General features: G+C 41.3%; 1 protein-coding gene across 1 annotated transcript in view; it reads right to left on the reverse strand.

Moving 5' to 3' along the window:
- UBA6 (ubiquitin like modifier activating enzyme 6) overlaps positions 1-18,842 on the reverse strand; it is a gene marked incomplete at its 5' end in the record, with an annotated part of 72,308 nt that overhangs the window by 33,684 nt on the left and 19,782 nt on the right. Inside the window, 8 exons of the mRNA XM_088463306.1 lie at positions 752-880; positions 5,130-5,210; positions 5,294-5,383; positions 7,339-7,444; positions 7,643-7,824; positions 13,074-13,151; positions 15,205-15,285; positions 15,966-16,044. Of these exons, the coding sequence (XP_088319432.1) occupies positions 752-880; positions 5,130-5,210; positions 5,294-5,383; positions 7,339-7,444; positions 7,643-7,824; positions 13,074-13,151; positions 15,205-15,285; positions 15,966-16,044 (826 nt within the window). The remainder of the gene's footprint in view (positions 1-751; positions 881-5,129; positions 5,211-5,293; positions 5,384-7,338; positions 7,445-7,642; positions 7,825-13,073; positions 13,152-15,204; positions 15,286-15,965; positions 16,045-18,842) is intronic.

Genomic DNA, 18,842 nt, shown 5'->3' on the forward strand with positions numbered 1-18,842 from the left:
TTGTAATGTAACAGAACAAGATAGGATCACCGAGGGCAATCTTCTACACAGTATACTGCTAAACAATTACATTTAAGAAATACCAGGGGATGGGAAAAGATTATGTACATATTATGTACAATTTACTGTATTTTAGGTATGTGCACCCAATTATAGAAATACCTCAAGTCTAAATAATTCTGGGAAATAGAACCTATATTTGTTTATTTTAGGTGAAAGCATATTTCCAACATTCCTAATTGGAAGATTAGGGCAAATTCACATTGCGAATTCACCCAAACCCACGCTACAATAATTATAAATGAGTGGTAGGCAGTGTCCCCTTTCATGCCAGAAAGCAAAACTGTTTGTACTTTTATAGTATATAAAATGTTAAGGCGCGTATCCACTAGATGATTAAAATGAGCGACTGAACGATTACGACATCGTTATTGTTCAATCGCTTATTAATAGTTCATAAATTGTGCAGTAAAAAGTTGAAAATTACCAGCGATGCGTGCTCCCGCTGGTCGTTTTCGACATCTAACATCGTCTGAAGATGCAGGCCAACTTGCCGATATCGACAAGTTGTGCATGTTCGGGGATGAGAAAGGGTGCCTGCACTGAACGACATATCGTTCAGTGTGGGCACATTACCCTCTGCACAGGGTGATGAACGATTGCACTATAACAATGTTGTAACCGTACAGTCATTCCACTTTCGTGTAGTGGATACGTACCTTATTCATTTTTTGGCAATTGTTCTACCAACCTTGTGATTAAAATACTTTTCAAACTTTAATCTTGCAAGTTCCACACACTGGGACCAACTCCTAGGTTTCCTACTCAGCAGCTTTACTACGTGGAAGCAGCCATCTAAACTCTCCCCAGACTTTATCCTCTAAAAAGAAAAGTAAACATTAGTTTGTTATAAAAATAGAACAATTGCAACATATTTTTTTTTTTTACGCTGTGCAAAGATTAACACAATAACAATAAACATCATACTAAAACTTACTACCAATGTGTGTTAACTTATATTTGGAATTGCATGCTTTCTACAGTAAGGTGTTTTATTTGATCAATAAATTTTTCATTTTATTATTTTCTATTGTTTTAAGGCTGTTTTGTTCCTCCATGTAGTATGTAAATATATTATATATCTCCTTTGTGTGTATTAGGATCCATCAGTAGGTCTGGAAAGGGAGACAGACATTCCAAAACCAAGCAAGGAGCCGCATTACACTTACTCAAAACTCCTTGGAGATATAAGTGAGCAGCTTGTGGAACAGAGGCACTCACTCAGCGCATGCCTAAGGACTCCCCAGCGGAGGTGGTGTTGCTGGCCTGGGTGATGGTCATGGCCCAGTCCATTGCAGCTCTGGCAACTAGGTACATGACATCCACAACCAATCAGATGTGAGTGCTTCAATTCCTACAGCATCCAATTCAAATTCTATTGTTCCTCAGCTGACTCCCAGTCTCCACCCCCTGCAGTAGCTGGTGCTCAGGTAGATCCTGGGTCGGCCTAGTAGTGTATATACTTTCAAAACTCTGTAACACCTAAGAAAATTTCACAGGGTCCTCCACCCATAATCCTAAGAGTGCCAGGCTCCACGTGGCATCCATTTTCCAGGTGATGAGGATTTCGAGGGCTCCTCTAGTGAGAAAATGGAGATTTTAGACTACACTAAGACTGGGTTGATCATTTTAGTTGGTAGGATAGCTTTACCGACAGCCTGGGAGACAGTAACCTGATTATGGCTATCTGCCAGTCCTTTCAGGTAGTGGAGGATAAGCCACCTGCCTCCGTGGCTTATTCTGAATTTAAGAAAAATAGTAAGCATGTAACTTTCAGTTCCTTTGCAGACGTGTTTGGCGAAGCCTTGCTCACGTCTGACAGGTGATTTAAACTTTCTGCCCGGGTAACAAAAGCTATGTTCCTTCCCACTACCAGTGCTGCTACATTGAAGAATGCTACAGACCATAAGTGTGAAGCCTTGCTAAAGTAACGGTTTTCTCTTGCAGGTACAACCCTTCGGCCAGTCTTGGCGGGGGGGCCTGGGCTACCAGGCCCGGTCAATTTCGAGGAAATGTGGCCATGGCTTCCAGACAACCAAGCCCTCAGCAGAGTGACAAGCAGTTAGCAATACAGCTTCCAAGTCGGTCTTGTAACTCCAGAGGTAGGTGCCCATCTGCTCCTGTTCCGGGACATCTGGAACCGGTTGGTGATTGACCACTGGATCCGGAGTATCCTGTCTCAAGGATATGTTCTGGAGTAAGTGGGGCTTTGTCCAGGCCAGTTCTTTGACACACCTCTACCACAGAAACAGGTCAGATGGGCTGCCTTACTGTGGGTGGTGCGACTAAAGATAGGTTTAAAAAATTTAAAGACTATGAAAAATCGATCAATATCGAAGTTGAGTTTCTGGGGCTAAATCACACATTTATTAATACTTAAAAAAACAGATCAAATATTGCCTACTAGTAAATGTGTGATTTAGCCCCAGGAACACAACATAAATAATTATTGATTTTCATTGATTTTACATAAATCAAAATCGATTAAACTAGACCTTAGATGGTACCGGTTACTGCACATCAATGAGGGTTGGGGTTTTACTCCAATATTTTTCTAGTGCAGAACACAAACAGGTCTTTTTGACCCATTCTAAACCCTCACATACGGGTGCTGAAATTCAAAATACAATATTTGCGCTCTCTCATAGCTTACATGGAAGAGGGATTACTCGCATAACTGGACATCAAATATGCCTATTTGCACATTCTCATCTGGAAAAGGACCACAAGCTTCTTCAGTTTGCCATTGGGACCCTCCACTACCAATTTCAGGATTTCCCCTTGGACTCTCCATTGCACACAGGGTCTTCACCAAGGTCATGGTCTTGATCGCCCTGTTCTGACACAAAGGGATAATTGTCTTCCCTTACTTGGACAACATGTCGATCAAGGCGTCCTCCGGAACGCTGCTCAGCCATCATCTGCGAGTGGTGGTGTCGAACTTGGAAAAGCACTGTTGGAGTCTCAATTTTCCCAAATCTAACCTGGTTCCAGCCCAGAGGATGGTCTAGCTGGAGCTTCTGTTAGAAACGTCCTGCTGGTGTCGGTTTCTTCCAGAAGACAAGATTCTGGCCCTGTAATGTTTGGTGCTGTCCCTTTTAAACCCATGCCAGATGTCCATGCATTCTGCAGTATATGCAGTTGCCGGGGATGATGGTAGCTGCATTTGAGGAGATTCCCTTCACTAGCTTCCGTTTCAGGGCTGTCCAGCGTCACATCGTGTAGCATTGGAGGAAATCAGAACAGTTGTTAAGTCTGTCATTTCTGCCCTGCCAGTGTTTGGTGTGGTGGCTTCACTCCTCCAGAACCTGTCCAGGGGTTCTCAGTTTGCAAACTGGAATTGGACCCTGGGCATGACAGATACCAGTCTCTTGGGCTGAAGTCTTCTGGATATAGATATCATGGTGTCCAAACTGAAAAAGAAGCTGTTGTGTTATGGTGCACGGTCCAAGCTCACAGCATTAGCTCTTGTAATTGCTGCGTTCTGCTCAGTCAAGGGCTGTTCCTGCATCCCAATTTACCTCAGCTGGCTTTGTCGGCGTGGCACTTGAGATCCAAGATTTTGAGATCCAAGGGTTATTCTGCGGCTTTGAAGAGGACTATGCTTCAGGCTCATAAGCTGCCCACGGCAGCTATTTGCCACAGAGTATGGAAAACTCAGATAAATAACTGGCTAGCTGGAGGAGGTGTAAGGGCTTTGGGGAGTTCAACTCCAATAGGTAACCTATGTAGCACCTACTCCCTGCACCTCAGCCTGCCCTCTAAACCCACAGTCTGCTGGGTCCCCCTGATGAACTCACTGTAAAATCAATTCCTCTTTTTTATAACTAAAAACCAAGAGAGAGGTAAATAAATTGCCAGTGAATGAATGCAAAAAGCCAGCAAATGAACACCCAAGTCTAGAGTATGAATAAAATGACTTACATTAAAAAAACAGTCATCAGATCTCATTAAAGATAGTATGACCATTTTCAGTTTTAATGCATCAAATCATAGCTCAAGGACATTCACTGGCTTGTTCACCCAATATACTTTAGATGATGCCCAATGTATACTTATATCATTCAAGTACAGTAGGTGCGACACAGGTTCAGGCACAACTATGAAGGTAGATGTGGAGTTACTGGACATGAACGTGTCTAGCAATGTATATTTATTATTTTATGGAAAGAATATTTTCACTAGCTATTCTAGTAGGTAAGAAATATCAAGACATTAAAAGGGATATACAATACATCTAGTCTCCTTGCGCGCTAAACAGCCCTTCTAGTCGCTCCATGCCATGGTGTGATTCGGTAGCGCTGATCATCTTTTCGTGAGCCTTTTTACCTTCAAATGAGAATGCGAATAGTTAGCACAAGCAGCTTCTGCTGAGTAAAATGATATGCAGCATGCCTATGTTCCGTGTGTGACTGCGGGTGTATCCGCATTAAAAATGCTACGTTACAGTGTCAGCGGCTTTAACACTAACGTAGCGTTTCGTATGCAGATACACCCGCAGTCACACACAGAACATAGGCATGCCGCATATCATTTTAATAAGCAGAAGCTGCTTGTGCTAAACATTCGCATTGTGCGAATAAGACACATTTGAAGCTAAAAAGTCGTACGAAAATACGCACTGCGCTACAGAGTCACACGGAGCACCCGCGTTATGTGTAGCGCACGGAGGATAGATGTATACACATCTGTATTAACAGATTGTCTGAAATAAGGCTCACAAGGATATGTAGACTTTAACTACTAGTGCCGCATCAATATGGCAGCTCCATATGAAGAAAAAATCCTTGAGCTATTTTGTATAATGGACATCTAGCATATTATTAATGTTTGAAGTTTGTCATATTTGAAGTGGTATAATACTGCAGATTATATATACACACACATGTATATACATTTAACAAGTCTATATTATATTTGTTACATTTACTCAGTTGTAAGATAATCACAAATTTCAGAAACTCCTGAATACTGTATCAATCCTAATGTGAAGCAACTTTGCTCTTATTTATGACTTTTACTACTGTATGACAGAGGCTTTAAACCTTTATACAAGACTGGCTACATACCTGTAAAACATCTTGTACAGAAGAATGTGTTTGCCAAAATTTGTTATACAAAGACGGTTTATGGGAAAATGAACTTTCAAACTGGTTATAAAAGAAAAAAAAAAAAAACAGGTTAATACCAGATATTGTTTAATAGGTAATAAGACAATTGTAGTACTGTATACCTTATCTCTTGCCCACTGTATTGTGTGCTCAATAGTTGCTGGAAATGACTTTAAAGTGCAAAATGGGATTTCTTCATCGGGAGGATCACGCTACATAAAAAGAAAACAAAAATATCCAAAATAAATGAAAATATATAAAAAAAAGTAGTTTAACCAACAGAATTGTAACTAAGTAAATATGACATAGTACAGATACTCCAGTGAGGTGTAGTATACCATAACGTGACTGATTAATACATTTCCATTTGCAGATAGTTTTTGTTGCAACTATTACTAAGAGATACTGTAACCAACTTAATTGTTGTTAGCATCCTGTAACACTTACTGAGCTTAAAACAAACCGCTACTGGCTGTCCAGGAACTTGCTGTTTAAGTGGCATGGTAAAAAACAGAAGGACTTCCTCTTGCATCCATTTGGGGGACACTGCAATCATGGGGACAGCCAAAAGGTACTGCACACAGTACCTTACATCCAAAACTAACATCCATGGACACAAACATATTGAACCTGCAAAAAAAACCCAGTAATGTATGCACCGAGGACAAGGTATCTGCCATACACAGCTGTGCACCCAGGGCTCCAACACCATGCTTCCCAAGATGCGCTTACTAATGTACCTTTACGCTACCAAGAACAGGGTTCCCTGTCCCTATTGTATGTCTGAAGTAACCAACCTAACAATTCCGTACCAGAAAGCGACTCGCATTAATGTATAGCGCACCTGCTATAACTCACTGGGACCACCTGAGACACAAGGATCCAAGCATCACCAACCACACTGAGAACAGCACACCCGTGGCTGGGGCTGTGAAAGCATTCCCAGGGTCACTCCCACCACAAAATACAGTCCGCAACCGGACTTCTACTTCTTCTACTGTGGGATACGCAATATACTTGATTCTATTGGACCACTACTAAGTGGATTATTTAGCCCCCATGACTACAGACTGCATATCTATTCACTGTTGAACATTAATAACTGCATTATCACCATATCCCTTTAGGGTATTACACTACTGGTCACGCTGACATTTCCTATACTGCCAGTTACCACAGCTACCTTTGTACTATATAACTATTGTTTATTCTAAAACACATAATAAAAATAGTGTGTCCATCAGGTTGTATACCCAATGTTAGTAAAATGATTTCTTTTATTTGACACATTCTGTGCTCATATCACTCCTTTCTCACACACCTGGGCTCAAGCGCTCATTCACCTCATTCTCCTAGTACTGCAATGTTGTCAATCATTTGGGGAGGAAGCACAGAACAAAATATAAATGGGCTTCACCACAAAAGTAATAGATTTGTAAAAGAAATAGGTTATTTAGCTACAGGAAACCTACTGTAATGAACTTTAGTGAATGTGGCATCCCTTTATCTGTTACAAAATAGCAGGCATTCAGCATGGAACAGCAAGTGCCTAGCATTTCTCCCGAAGGTGCAGAAACACTGTTATAATACTGAGGAGTTGTTTCTCTCTCTCCTTCTAGTTCATAAATAAAGCCCCATTAAGCCTCTTCTACCCAACTCATTCACATGAGCCATTTCCATTAACCATTTGTTAGGTATTGCAGCTGCCACAGTTACAGTACCTGCTAGAATAATGATAACTACAGCACCTCACTAACTAGTTGAACTCCGATTGGCTGTCCGGGAGGTCACGGTGTAAAATTATACACATAGCCAAGTATACTTTATGATTCTAAAGAGCTAATAGTTTTGATGCTGGTGGTGACTTGCATAAAATGAAAGCATGTTGGGGCTGGGGTGGAGTAACACACAGTATTGTGGATGCATGATATTTAAGATATACATGTGGTGGAGCGATAACACGGAGTGAAATCTGATAATGGCCTTATTACAATTCTGATTGCCTGCATTTTTTCTACTCGTAACAACTTCCTTGTGATCCAAATTTTGTATTTTTTCAATCATTCAAAAAGTAAATTTACATGGTTAATTATTCCTTTGTCTATTCTTGCATGTACACGATACAAAAGATAATAATTTGATTGCTCAGTGATTCTTGTATGCTTACATAACTGTTGTATGACTCCGTTAAAAGAGGTACAATCACTTCTGTGTGCCCTTTAGTCCCCATGGTCCCAGAGTCAAGAAGAGGGCACATGTTAGACACAGAACGACTGCAACAAATAAAATTGATGAGATTGTTACCTTTCTGAAATGTAAACAAATATATATATTTTGTAGCAGCATTAACCTACTTGCTGTAATGTGTTGTACAAAACATACACTGTATATTCATCATAAACATATTTGGCTTGTCACAAATACATAAAAGAACGGTTTTCAGATAAAGAACCTGCAACACATACAGATACCTGTCTACGTATCTTCTGGCCTCCACATTATCCAGTGCAGTCACAATGACGTCCTGTCTACTGTAAAACTCATCCCTATAGATGTTCTCTGTGGCAGGACACACCTTATCCAGACGCGGGTCAATTTTCAATTGAGGGTTGATATTTAGTGTTGCAACAGCAGCAGTACAACTTTTAGGTTTCTGGTAAGGTGGTAGAGGAAAAAGCAAGCAGAAGACAATCAGGTGAATAAACAAATTATCCATTTTCTTGTAAATTTTGTAGGGCAATGGCCTGCTCTTTAAAGCCTTCACAATTTTATTTCATTTGTATTGTGCAAAATAAAAATACATAAGAGGAAGAGTATTACATTGCAGCACACAAGTAATAAAACAGGTTTTCTGGTAGTTAGGCATTATTTTCTATTGATGTGAAACGAAACATGAGGAATGCATACAGCAAACCCAAACAACAAACTTTCTTCTTTGCCCCACCATTACAGCTATTAGTCTGGGTCAGAAACCCACTCTCCTAGGTTAAGACGGGAAGTTTTTCCAAAACTTACGAAAGTTTTTTTTTTCGCTTTTTTCTAAAATGACTTAACTGGCTTAGCAATGCGCCTCTTAGAGCCATGATCTGTGGCAGGGGTGGTACCTCGGGAGCTATTACTCAGTTATTTCCTACTTCCACTGGGGGATACTGGGATGTCCCATAGCAGTCCTGACATGGGAGGGGGGGGGGGGGGGGGGGAGGAGGGCTTAGGTGTTCGGAACACGATGAAACAGCAATGAGCACCTTTCTTCCAAACCTCGGTTCCCTAGACACAAAGGTGTCAGACCTATAGCATTTTGTACAGGTATAGATGGAAGGCCTGGAGGCCGCTCTGAACAGCTGTACCGCAGAAGCCCAATGGTGTGCAGCCCAAGAGGCACCCACCAACAGAGTGGAATGAGCCGAAATGATGGAAGGATCCTTGCTGGCCACCAGTAATGTACCCATGTCGAATAACAGTTCAAAAGCAACGAGAAACCATACATTTTCAAGCCAGCCAAGCCCGTTTTCTAGAATCACAAAGGACAAACACGTTGTCCATCTTACAAATTGTACAACAGACATAGGTCTGAAGAGCAGGAACCACAACCAAAGAATGACAAGTCTCACCTTCAAGAGAAGAACAATCACTGTAGATAACAGGCACCTCAATCTGATTTATGTGGAACAGAGAAACCACCTTTGTTAAAAAGGAAGGCCGTGTACGAAGCACTGCTCTGTTGTTGTGAAACACAAGAAAACGGTGAAAAAGAAGACAGGGCACTGAGCTCTGAAACCCTGCTTGTCGAGGCAATGGAAAAAACATTCCGCATGAAATACTTGAGATTGACAGAATCCAGAGGCTCAAAAGTATCTGACTGCAGATAACGAAGGACCAAATTGAGGTCTCATGGAGCAGTTGGAGTAACAAACAGCAGTTGGACATGAAGGAAACACCAGTTGGACATGAAGGACACCCTGTGGGACATGAATTTCTGGGTGTAAAGCAAGAGGACCTCCCAAAAAAAGGCAGACAATTGCACCTTCAGGGAATCCAAATGCTACTGTGCGTCCAAGCCCTGCTGGGAACAATAGGAGACGGAAAAGCCCCCCCCCCCACCAAAAAAAAAAAGGAAGAAGGAAACCCCTTCTTCTCACACCAACAACATAAGCCTGCCAAATTTGGTGATAATTTTGAACTGAAACCTGCTTCAAGGCCATCAGCATTATCAGGATGACCACGCCAGGATCCCCTTGGCCCTCAAGATGGCCGACTTAACAGTCATGACATTAAATGCATTCAATGTTAAGCGGGGCCTTGAAGACTGTCCAGATGATCTGGAAGACGCCAGGGGGCATCCACCAGAAAACCTTGGTGGTCCGAGTACCATGACCTCCAAGGCCACTCTGGAGACATCAGAATGACCGGCGTGCGTTCCACCTCGATGTGTTTCAGAGCCCGTGGTACAAGACATCAGAACCTTGTAGTTCAGATGAGACACCATCTGATTGACATCCAGCAGGCCACATCTGTCTACCAGGGCTCGAAAGATGTCCGGATAGAGACACACAGGGGTTAAGTTTTTGCTGGCTTAGGTAGTCGGCTTCCTAATTTTCGCCCACGAGAATGAACACAACTGATGATGTCTCCCTCACCACCAGGGGACTCCTTTGTGCCCTCCTGGTAGTTGACTTACGCCACAGCCATTGTGTTGTTCGACTGGACCTTCACTGGAGACCCCAGCAGGTACACCTGAGTGACCATCAAGGTTCAGAATATAACCCATTTATGGAGCAAGGACTTATACCGGAGGGACCAAACCCCTGGAAATGGAATCAAAGAACCACAGCCCCACAGCAGACGGAAACGGACATCCGTGTTCACCAGAATCCAGTCCCAAATGACAAAGAGGTGGCCCACACTGAGATGTCTGGAATCCAGTCATCAAAGGGACAGACGCGCCTGAGAGGACAAACGGGTGAGGTGGAGATGTGAGCCAATCCATTTGGACAATAGATCCAACGGTTCCAGTGGAACCGTCCGAACGGAACTGCTTCGAAGGAGGACACGTTTTCCCAAAATTTGCATGCAGAGATGGCTCAAAAATACCCTCTTCCGTAGAACCATACAAATCAGGGTTTGGGTTGCCACAATCTTGCCCTGGAGCAGAAATACTCATTTTAGAGAGGCGTCAAACAGCATGCCTAGTAAAATCATCCTTTTTGATGGGATTTTTTAAAATTGATAATCCAACCGTGTGAAATCTAGGCCCACTGCATCAGTCAAACATGGGACTGAAAGATCTCCAAGGAAGGAGCCTTGATGACAAAGTCGTTGAGGTATGAAACAATGGTGACATCCAGCAAATCGGAGGTGCGCCACCCTGACTGTCATCACTATCGTAAAGACCCAAGGAATATAGAGAGGGAAGAGGAGGCCACAAACCTGGTCCAGAGTGCGGTAGCGTTTCCAGGGCTGCTGCTGTGGCTACAGGAGCTTCCTCGCAGGAGGGTGTCTGCGGTGTGAAGTCTTTGAGAGCTATGAGCAAACGCGAGCTGAGGAGGAGGAGACGCTCAGCCTCCGGGCCAACCTGTGCCATTCAATGGAAGCCAGGTGCTTCTGATGGCAGTTTATAGCAAGTGGAGCTCCAAAGCAGCCATCTCTAGGCCCCACACCCAAAGTCAGTAATGACCAGCCTGGCACCAAATTACGACCGCATAGAAGAGAAAAAGGGGGCAACTGTGGCTAACTATGTGCTGATCCATTCTCCTCCGCCCTGGAGGACAGATCCTACTACTGCCTCTGGGAGCTGGGTGGTACCCAGACACAGGCCTGTGATAGCTGTAGCTGGTCCGACCACAGGCTCCCATGTAGTAGGTAGACTCCCGTAGCACGGGGTCTGCTTTCCGGAACAACAACAACAAAAATATACAGACAGGCTACAGGAACAAGCCTGAAAAAAAAAAAATTGCCCATCGAGCACTTAAAAGAATTTTGTTAGGTGGGATATAGAAGGGGAGAAGCCCAGTCAAAATCACTGAAGATTTAAAGTGCCAGGCTCCACTCAGCCATCTATATCCATAGTGATCCCCAGTGGAAGTAGGGACAAAAGGTACCAAAATTTGCTCTAAGGAGGCAAGCAGAGGAAGATTTTGTTAAAAGCTTCTGACCAGCCGTAAAAATAATTTGTACACAAATAAGATCATTTATAGCCGCTGGAATCTAAATATTAAATGCTCGGATATCATCTCTGTCTGAGCCCTTAGAGGAAGTTTCTCTGATCTGGAAAGTGGTATTCTTAATTAAGATTAAGTCAGCCAGGAGAGTGATCGATTACAAGCCCTATGGGCAAAAGAGCCTTTTTTGACTATCATGACAAACAGAATTGTACTGAGAACAACTACATCCTTTTTTCCAAAGGTAGTATCATCATTTCACCTAGACCAGGAGATCACACTACCATTTTTCTTCCCTCAAACAGAGGGTGAGAAGGAAAACAAATTATATAAGCTAGATCTTGTAAGAATAATATCTATCTACCTATTCAGAGTGAAATAATTTCAAAAGACAGAGCACCTGTTTGTTCTTTCAGCAGGAATAAAGAAATGTTGCAGAACATCTAAACAAACCATTGCAAGATGGATTAGAGAATTATCTTAGTCTATAAGAGGAAGGACCATAAGATACCAGAAGTTATTAAGCACACTCAACTAGGGCAGTGTCGACCTCTGGGCTAGGAAGGCCCACGCATCAATGAAGGACATCTGCAGCTGCTTGGTCCTCTATACTTATGTTTAGCAGTAATATGCTTTAAATATTACAGATGCCAACATTGGAAGTCGAGGTCTTCAAATGGCAGTGAAATAAATTGAACTTGTATAAGCATATACCTTTAAGTCTTGACTGGGATGTAATCAAGCAAAACACAGGGAGGGCTAATAACACGAGTATAATTAATAAGGAACAAAGTATTATATAGGCTACATGCTATTTACCTACAGTAGTTTTTCTGAAGGTATTAGGAAGTTTATTTGCAGTGCTCCCCCATCAAGGCAGTTGACATGGTTTCATTTATCTTCCCCAAATCACTTTATCTAATCCCAGAGTTTTATCCAAGTGCGTTATAATCACGATATAATAGCTTGGCATCAAAGCCATGTGGCATGATATATGTACAACAGCATTAAGGGATTTAAGGTCATTGTGAATGTGGCCTATCCTGAAAGGGCAAATAATATGACCGGGAACAAGCAAAGAGGTACCAGACACAACACCCTAAGGTTATTCATAGCTTGTAAAAAGGTAAACCAAAAACTGCTATTTAAAGCACAAAAAATTAATAGGTGTAATATTGTGCCAACATTAATATTTAAACATTTACTCCTGAAGAAGCTGGGTGGTTTGTTTTGCCAAGTGAAACGCATTGAGACTCTCTCTGCACTTCTGTACAACAACTGGACTACTATTTGGACTCTGCTACACTCCTCCTTGGACCCATTGGCAAATGCTGGAATTATTCCATGTGGATTCCCTCTACAGCCTACAAAGTTTTGCGTCTTGGATGCTAAGGACTGTGCTGGTGACTGTGATACCACTTTATGGTAAATAAGTGTTGCCTTCAAATTTAATTACACTACTTGGGACGTATTGGAGGCTGTCCTGGGTCGAGCTATTTATTATACAGGAGCAGATATTCACTTTGGCTCATATTGTGAACTTTTTAACTTTGTTATTCTTGAGATGCAGATCTGTTTTTTTAATAAATGAATGAATAAATGAATGTGCTTTTTATATAACACCGTCCATCTCTTTTAGCGCTGGTTTCTGTGTATATATGTTTCTCTATATTTAGGGACTGACTATCCCTTTTTACCAGCGTGTTTACACCCTTTTGATTTTATGTTTAATATTTAAACATACCTGAATGTGGTGAGGTCGGAAAAGAAACTGCCTGTTCAAGTTTGATTTTTCAATTAAGTCCGGGTCTGTGACTGTAATCTAAAATCAAAGAAAAAGAATATTGCTGTATAAAACATACAGTACATATTCACACGTTTGAGCCATGCATAGTGGAGGGTAGCAGTTATAAAACAGATATTGTGATCTCAGACTAACTGGGTACATAAAAATGCCAAAGAACTGCAAAAAATGTGTAGGTGGAATGGCGCTAGATACACATTACAACATTGAAACAATGTAATCATAAATCATTTTCAATGATTGTATCAGTACTATCGATATTGAATTTTTGCATTTTATAAAATGATTTATGATTACATTGTTTCAATGTTGTAATGTGTATCTAGCGCCATTCCACCTACACATTTTTTGCAGTTCTTTGGCATTTTTCTGTGCCTATTGGGAGTGGTGGCTTACTCCCAGGTGGAGGGCAGCTTCCTACACATTTAATAATCACTATCTTAATTACTGACTCACACCCCTTTGTGGCGCTTGGTTTTTTTGTGTATTTTAACTGGGCACATAAAGCAGAGACTTTGTATCCTCCAACTAAAACTGAAGGGATGTCAAATTGTTGTTCAGACTGCTGCACCCTATATTTGATAGACTGCAGAGGGGTGTTGAGAGTGTAAAGAAGCTACATTTCCAAAGGATTGCAGGGGCGAGTCCCACTATTACACCACAAACAGACAAAAAAAAAAAAAAAGAAAATAATGAAGTGAATAAATGAAAATGTTAAAAAATAAAGGGATCTTTGTACTCATTGTAAAATCATCTTCTTGTAAGAATATATGAGAACAGAGCCAAGTTGTCAGGCCACATGATAACAAAAGACTACTTCTTCCCTTTAACTGCCTACAGCTACCCTTACCTTTCAAATTACTAATAACTAAGCCAGGGCAACACAGGAAAGCAACTCTCTAGGGAACTGTGCTATATGTTCCTAAGATGAAACCGGGAAAGGCGCCCATCCACTAGCTGACATGAAAAACGACTGCACGATTACGACATTGTAATCGTGCAGTCGTTTGTCAGTCTGATGAGCCTGCAATGAATGAGCAGTCTTCAGGGCAGGCTCATCAATCATCTGCAAACATGCTCAACCTGACGTTATCGTCATGTTGACCAGCATGTTTGCACAATGACAGATGTCTAAACGACCAGCAGGCATCGCTGGTCGTTTTAGACATTTTTGCAAACGATTGATCGATCGTTATCGTTCAATCGCTCAACTTAATAGTCTAGTGCAGAGGTTCTCAAATTCGGTCCTCAGGACCCCACACAGCTCACGTTTTCCAAGTCATCCAGCAGGTGCACAGGTGTATTCATTACTCACTGACACATTTTAAAAGTTCCACAGGTGGAGCTAATCATTTCACTTGTGGTTCTGTGAGACCTGCAAAACATGCACTGTTTGGGGTCCTGAGGACAGAGTTTGAGAACCTGTGGTCTAGGATGGGCACTTTAACTGTGAGCACAAAACCTTGTGTCAATAAAGGAAAGACGCCCAGTGTATTTCATTCAGGTTTAATGAAAGTAAAAAAACACACAAAAAAACTGTCCCGTAGCTGTCCCTATTGGAGGGTATGCTCAGTGGTTGCTGCACACTTTACTGCATAGTTGTAATATTTGAACACAATAGTTTTGAAAGTGTAGAATTTTGTGAAGGTGTATATCAAAATACCAGGTGGATGCTCATCTGAGACCCCGTGCCTCATAGCTCATGAGGCACCCATCAATTTAGTGGAAGGAGCCCTCACATTTTGTCAGGAGAACCTGTCCCTAAAAATGTAAGCCTAGTGAATTACTGAAGTAATTCACCAGGTAAATGGTCTGTTTCACTATGGCCAGTCTCTCTTGTGGACAACATAAAAGATCAACAGGTCATCCAACCTGCGAAATTTCCTATAGGGATAGGTTCTAAATGACCTTACAATGTCCAGAGAACAAAGAGCGCCCTCTTCCTCTGTAGACGTATCCCAGTCTTCACATCGGGCATAACTTTTTCATCTTTAAGTGGCATTTTACATAAGTCTATTTCCAGTGATCACAGCCCACAAATAGTTTTTATTAATGTTACAACCAAACTCACCATGCCTTTATCTACGCCACAACCAACTCCAAGAAGTGCAAAATTCTTCAGCATTTCACAGCCAATAGCACCACAACCAACCTGCACAGCAAAAGAAAATTAAATAAAAGAAAAAACTGCTCTGCTGGAATAATGAGAATGAAAATAGAATTTACATGTTTTATCCAAGCAGACAGCTTAAAGGCCTAGATCCGAAGGTGCAAGACTTTACCAATTTGGCCACACAAAGTGATCAGCAGATGACTATTGTTCGCCAAGTTTGGCCATCTGTCCATGTAATTTTGGACATTGCTTAAGCAAACCAAATAATTTTAATTACACAGAACATTAAACACACATGCATAGATTATATTGACCCAATAAAATATGTAATTATGTTAGATTTAATGTAATAACCAGCCAAATATTTGTCCATGTGGACATGGAGTCATTTAACATTAAAAAATAATATCATATTTCTGGTAACCACAAATAGACCAAATGTAAACTTACAAAACAAATACCATGCACTGTTAGTATATTGGTCTAATATTTGCTTTTACAAGTACTGGTAGGGTTGGCAAAGCTGCAACGATGTTCCAATCCTAGATATATCATTCCAAGTTAGTTCAGAAAAGATGAAGAATCAATAAGCTTTATAATGAAGGTCTTAATTTTACAGGCTATAAATCAGTGTGATTTCTTGCAAATAGGTTCCCTTTAAAACCTGTTGCAGGAAATAAGAAAATGGAAAATTACCAAGATGATATTATGTTACTTACCACGAAGACATTTAAGTTGTGAATTTTCTTGCAAAATGAGTCTCCAATGCAAGCTCTGAGAGCATCGTATCTATCCCCCCTAAGGATAAAAGGGTCTTGTAATATTTATGTAATATTTCTCAACTTTAGTTTATCACTAATTTATTAACTGACTACATAACAAGTCTCTGAAAAATCAGTGTCTGACAAGTAGTGCATGAGGGCACACAGATTTATTACAGTACAGTTCTGTCTACCATAGTGAGGCATCGGTTACAGATGTTGTAAACGGTTAAGAAAATGTACTGGAGATGATCAGCAAATAATACTATGTTAGGTTTACAATTAAAACAATGTTTTATTGCAACGGATTCCAACATTTTCATGTTGTGACACTTTTTGGTAAACAGTGTCCAGGAGACTATGGGGGACACTGGAACATGGATTTTAGAGTTAAGTAGCAGGAGCTTCAGCACTTTCAAATTACCTCCAAAAGCTCAAGTATTTACCCTCAATATCTACATTGGTTGTCTGGGAGTTCAGTATTTTTCTTACCAAAGGGTCAGAATCAGGAGTACAGAATAAGGGACAGAGGAGACAACATTCTACAACAATAATAATCATATACAAAAATCCTATTTTCTCTTTCATTCATGGGGGACACTGGGGATATCCCACAGTTCCCAATACTGTAGGGTACACTCAGAGGTTGCGGTACACAACACCTTATTGTCCAAATCTGGCAAACTTGGACACAACCTGTAGAATTGTGTGAAGGTATGCACTAAAGACCAGATAGCAGCCTGGCACAGCTGCTCAGCCAAGGCATTGTGTCACACCGCTCATGAAACACCCAATATGGTGAAATGGATCCTCATATGGGACAAGTTACCCTGTCCAAATGTAAACCTGGAAATTTACTAAAGCAAGACACTGGCAGTGGTCAGTTTAGACACCATCAAGGATCTCTTGAGAACATTGTAAGAAACCAACAAGGCATACATCCTGCACAACTGCTGGTACCTATGGATGTAGAGCCTCAATGACCTTATAACATCCAAAGAGCACTCTTCCTCTGAATTCTTATCCCGGACAAGTTTGGAATCACAATGTTCTAATTTAAATGAAACTTGGCGACCACTTTGGACTCAAAGGAAAGTTTGGTTGTGGAAACTTCTAGTTGTGGAGAAAGTCAACACAAAGGCATTTTTTAAGGTAAAGAACATTAAATTAACCAAATACAATGGTCTAATAGGGTGCAATAAGGCTTTCAGCACCAGGTTGAGATCTGAAGGAGCTATTGGGGAACATACAGAGGCTGCACATCACTCCCTGAAAGGAGTTATGCACTTCCCTGTGCCAGTTTTTTCTGTAACAAAAACGGAGAGGGTGAAAACCTGAACATTTAAATGATCCTGCAAAAGCAGCAGTAATTAGTCAAATCGAATAGAAGCTTTAAGAAACCCTTTAAGACAGGTGATGTATATCTTCCAAACCCTGTTCTTCCTAGGCCTGAGCATGATCTGAACTAGGGATGTGCAGGCTCGGATAGGTTCGAGTTTGCACGTGGAGTTCGGATTTTTCCCTCCAAAAAAACGGAACTCAGAACGAGGCAAAACGTCATCTTACATGGACGAACATCATCATTCCTGGACAAAAGACCAGGAATGATGATGTTCGTCCATGTAAGATGACGTTTTGCCTCGTTCTGAGTTCCGTTTTTTTGGAGGGAAAAATCCGAACTCCACGTGCAAACTCGAACCTATCCGAGCCTGCACATCCCTAATCTGAACCATACTATAACAAAAAGACTTTAGCTCAAAGAAACATTCTTTCTGCTGAGAAAATCTAATTCCCATATATCTGCCCTCTTGAATGAAATCCGCTGCAATGGCTGCTCTACCCATTGCAGAATCCAGTTGGTCTTCCTTATAGCCCGGGCGCTCTTGGTGTTACCTGATTATTTAGGCAAGTCACCGCTGTGGCATTTTCAGACTTGATGTTTATATCCCTACCTCACAAGAACGGACATCCTCTGACTAGACTGTCATATTACTATGCATTCTAGCATATTTATTGCTAAAGGTGCCTATCCACTAGAAGACAGGCAAAAGACTGCACGATTACAAAATTGTAATCGTGCAGTCGTTTGTCAGTCTGTGATGTGCCTACACTGAACGAGCAGACGTTCATTGTAGGCACAATCAATCATCTGCAAACATGCTGAACCTGACGTTATCGTCAGGTTGACCAGCATGTTTGCACCACGATAGATGTCTAAAAGACCAATGTTTTAAACAGTCTCCAAACGATTATCTAACAATATCGTTATATTGCTCATTTTAATCGTTTAGTGGATCGGCACCTTAAGAGTGACTCCAATAGTGTCCTAGGACCATGGATATGGTGCTGAAGAATGATGGGCCAGCAGCCTCAAAGGGCTGGCATATGTACCCTGAGTCAGATGTCGAACAAACAACCTATACTGAGGTTGCTGCCTCTCAACCACAAGCAGAGAAATGAAAGAACCTTTAGAGACCTCTAAAATATCGGTCAGGTTAATTAGATCTTGAACTGTGCAAATAGCAGTACATCAATAAGTTTAAACTACCTTACTTAATAAAGATTCCTATCTGCAAGCTAACAGACTTTGACAAGTGATAGAGGAATTTGTCCTCTGGCAAGAAAAGCTCTGCTGGCGGGTGTTGAACAGAATCCCCATCTGCTGGAAATGTGTCAAGTTGGATTTTTTGTAATTGATGACCCAACTGTGAGATTTAAGGACTCCATGAAATGAGTATGCAGGAAGGCCGTGGATGACTAATACGTCACACCTGGATCTTACAAGGTAAGCTATGCCATGATATTTGAACAACCTCAGCGCTGTAGCCAGTCCAA

This window comes from Taudactylus pleione, unplaced genomic scaffold (genome assembly GCF_031769625.1).
Source record: "Taudactylus pleione unplaced genomic scaffold, aTauple2 ptg001339l, whole genome shotgun sequence".
NCBI lineage: Eukaryota > Metazoa > Chordata > Amphibia > Anura > Myobatrachidae > Taudactylus > Taudactylus pleione.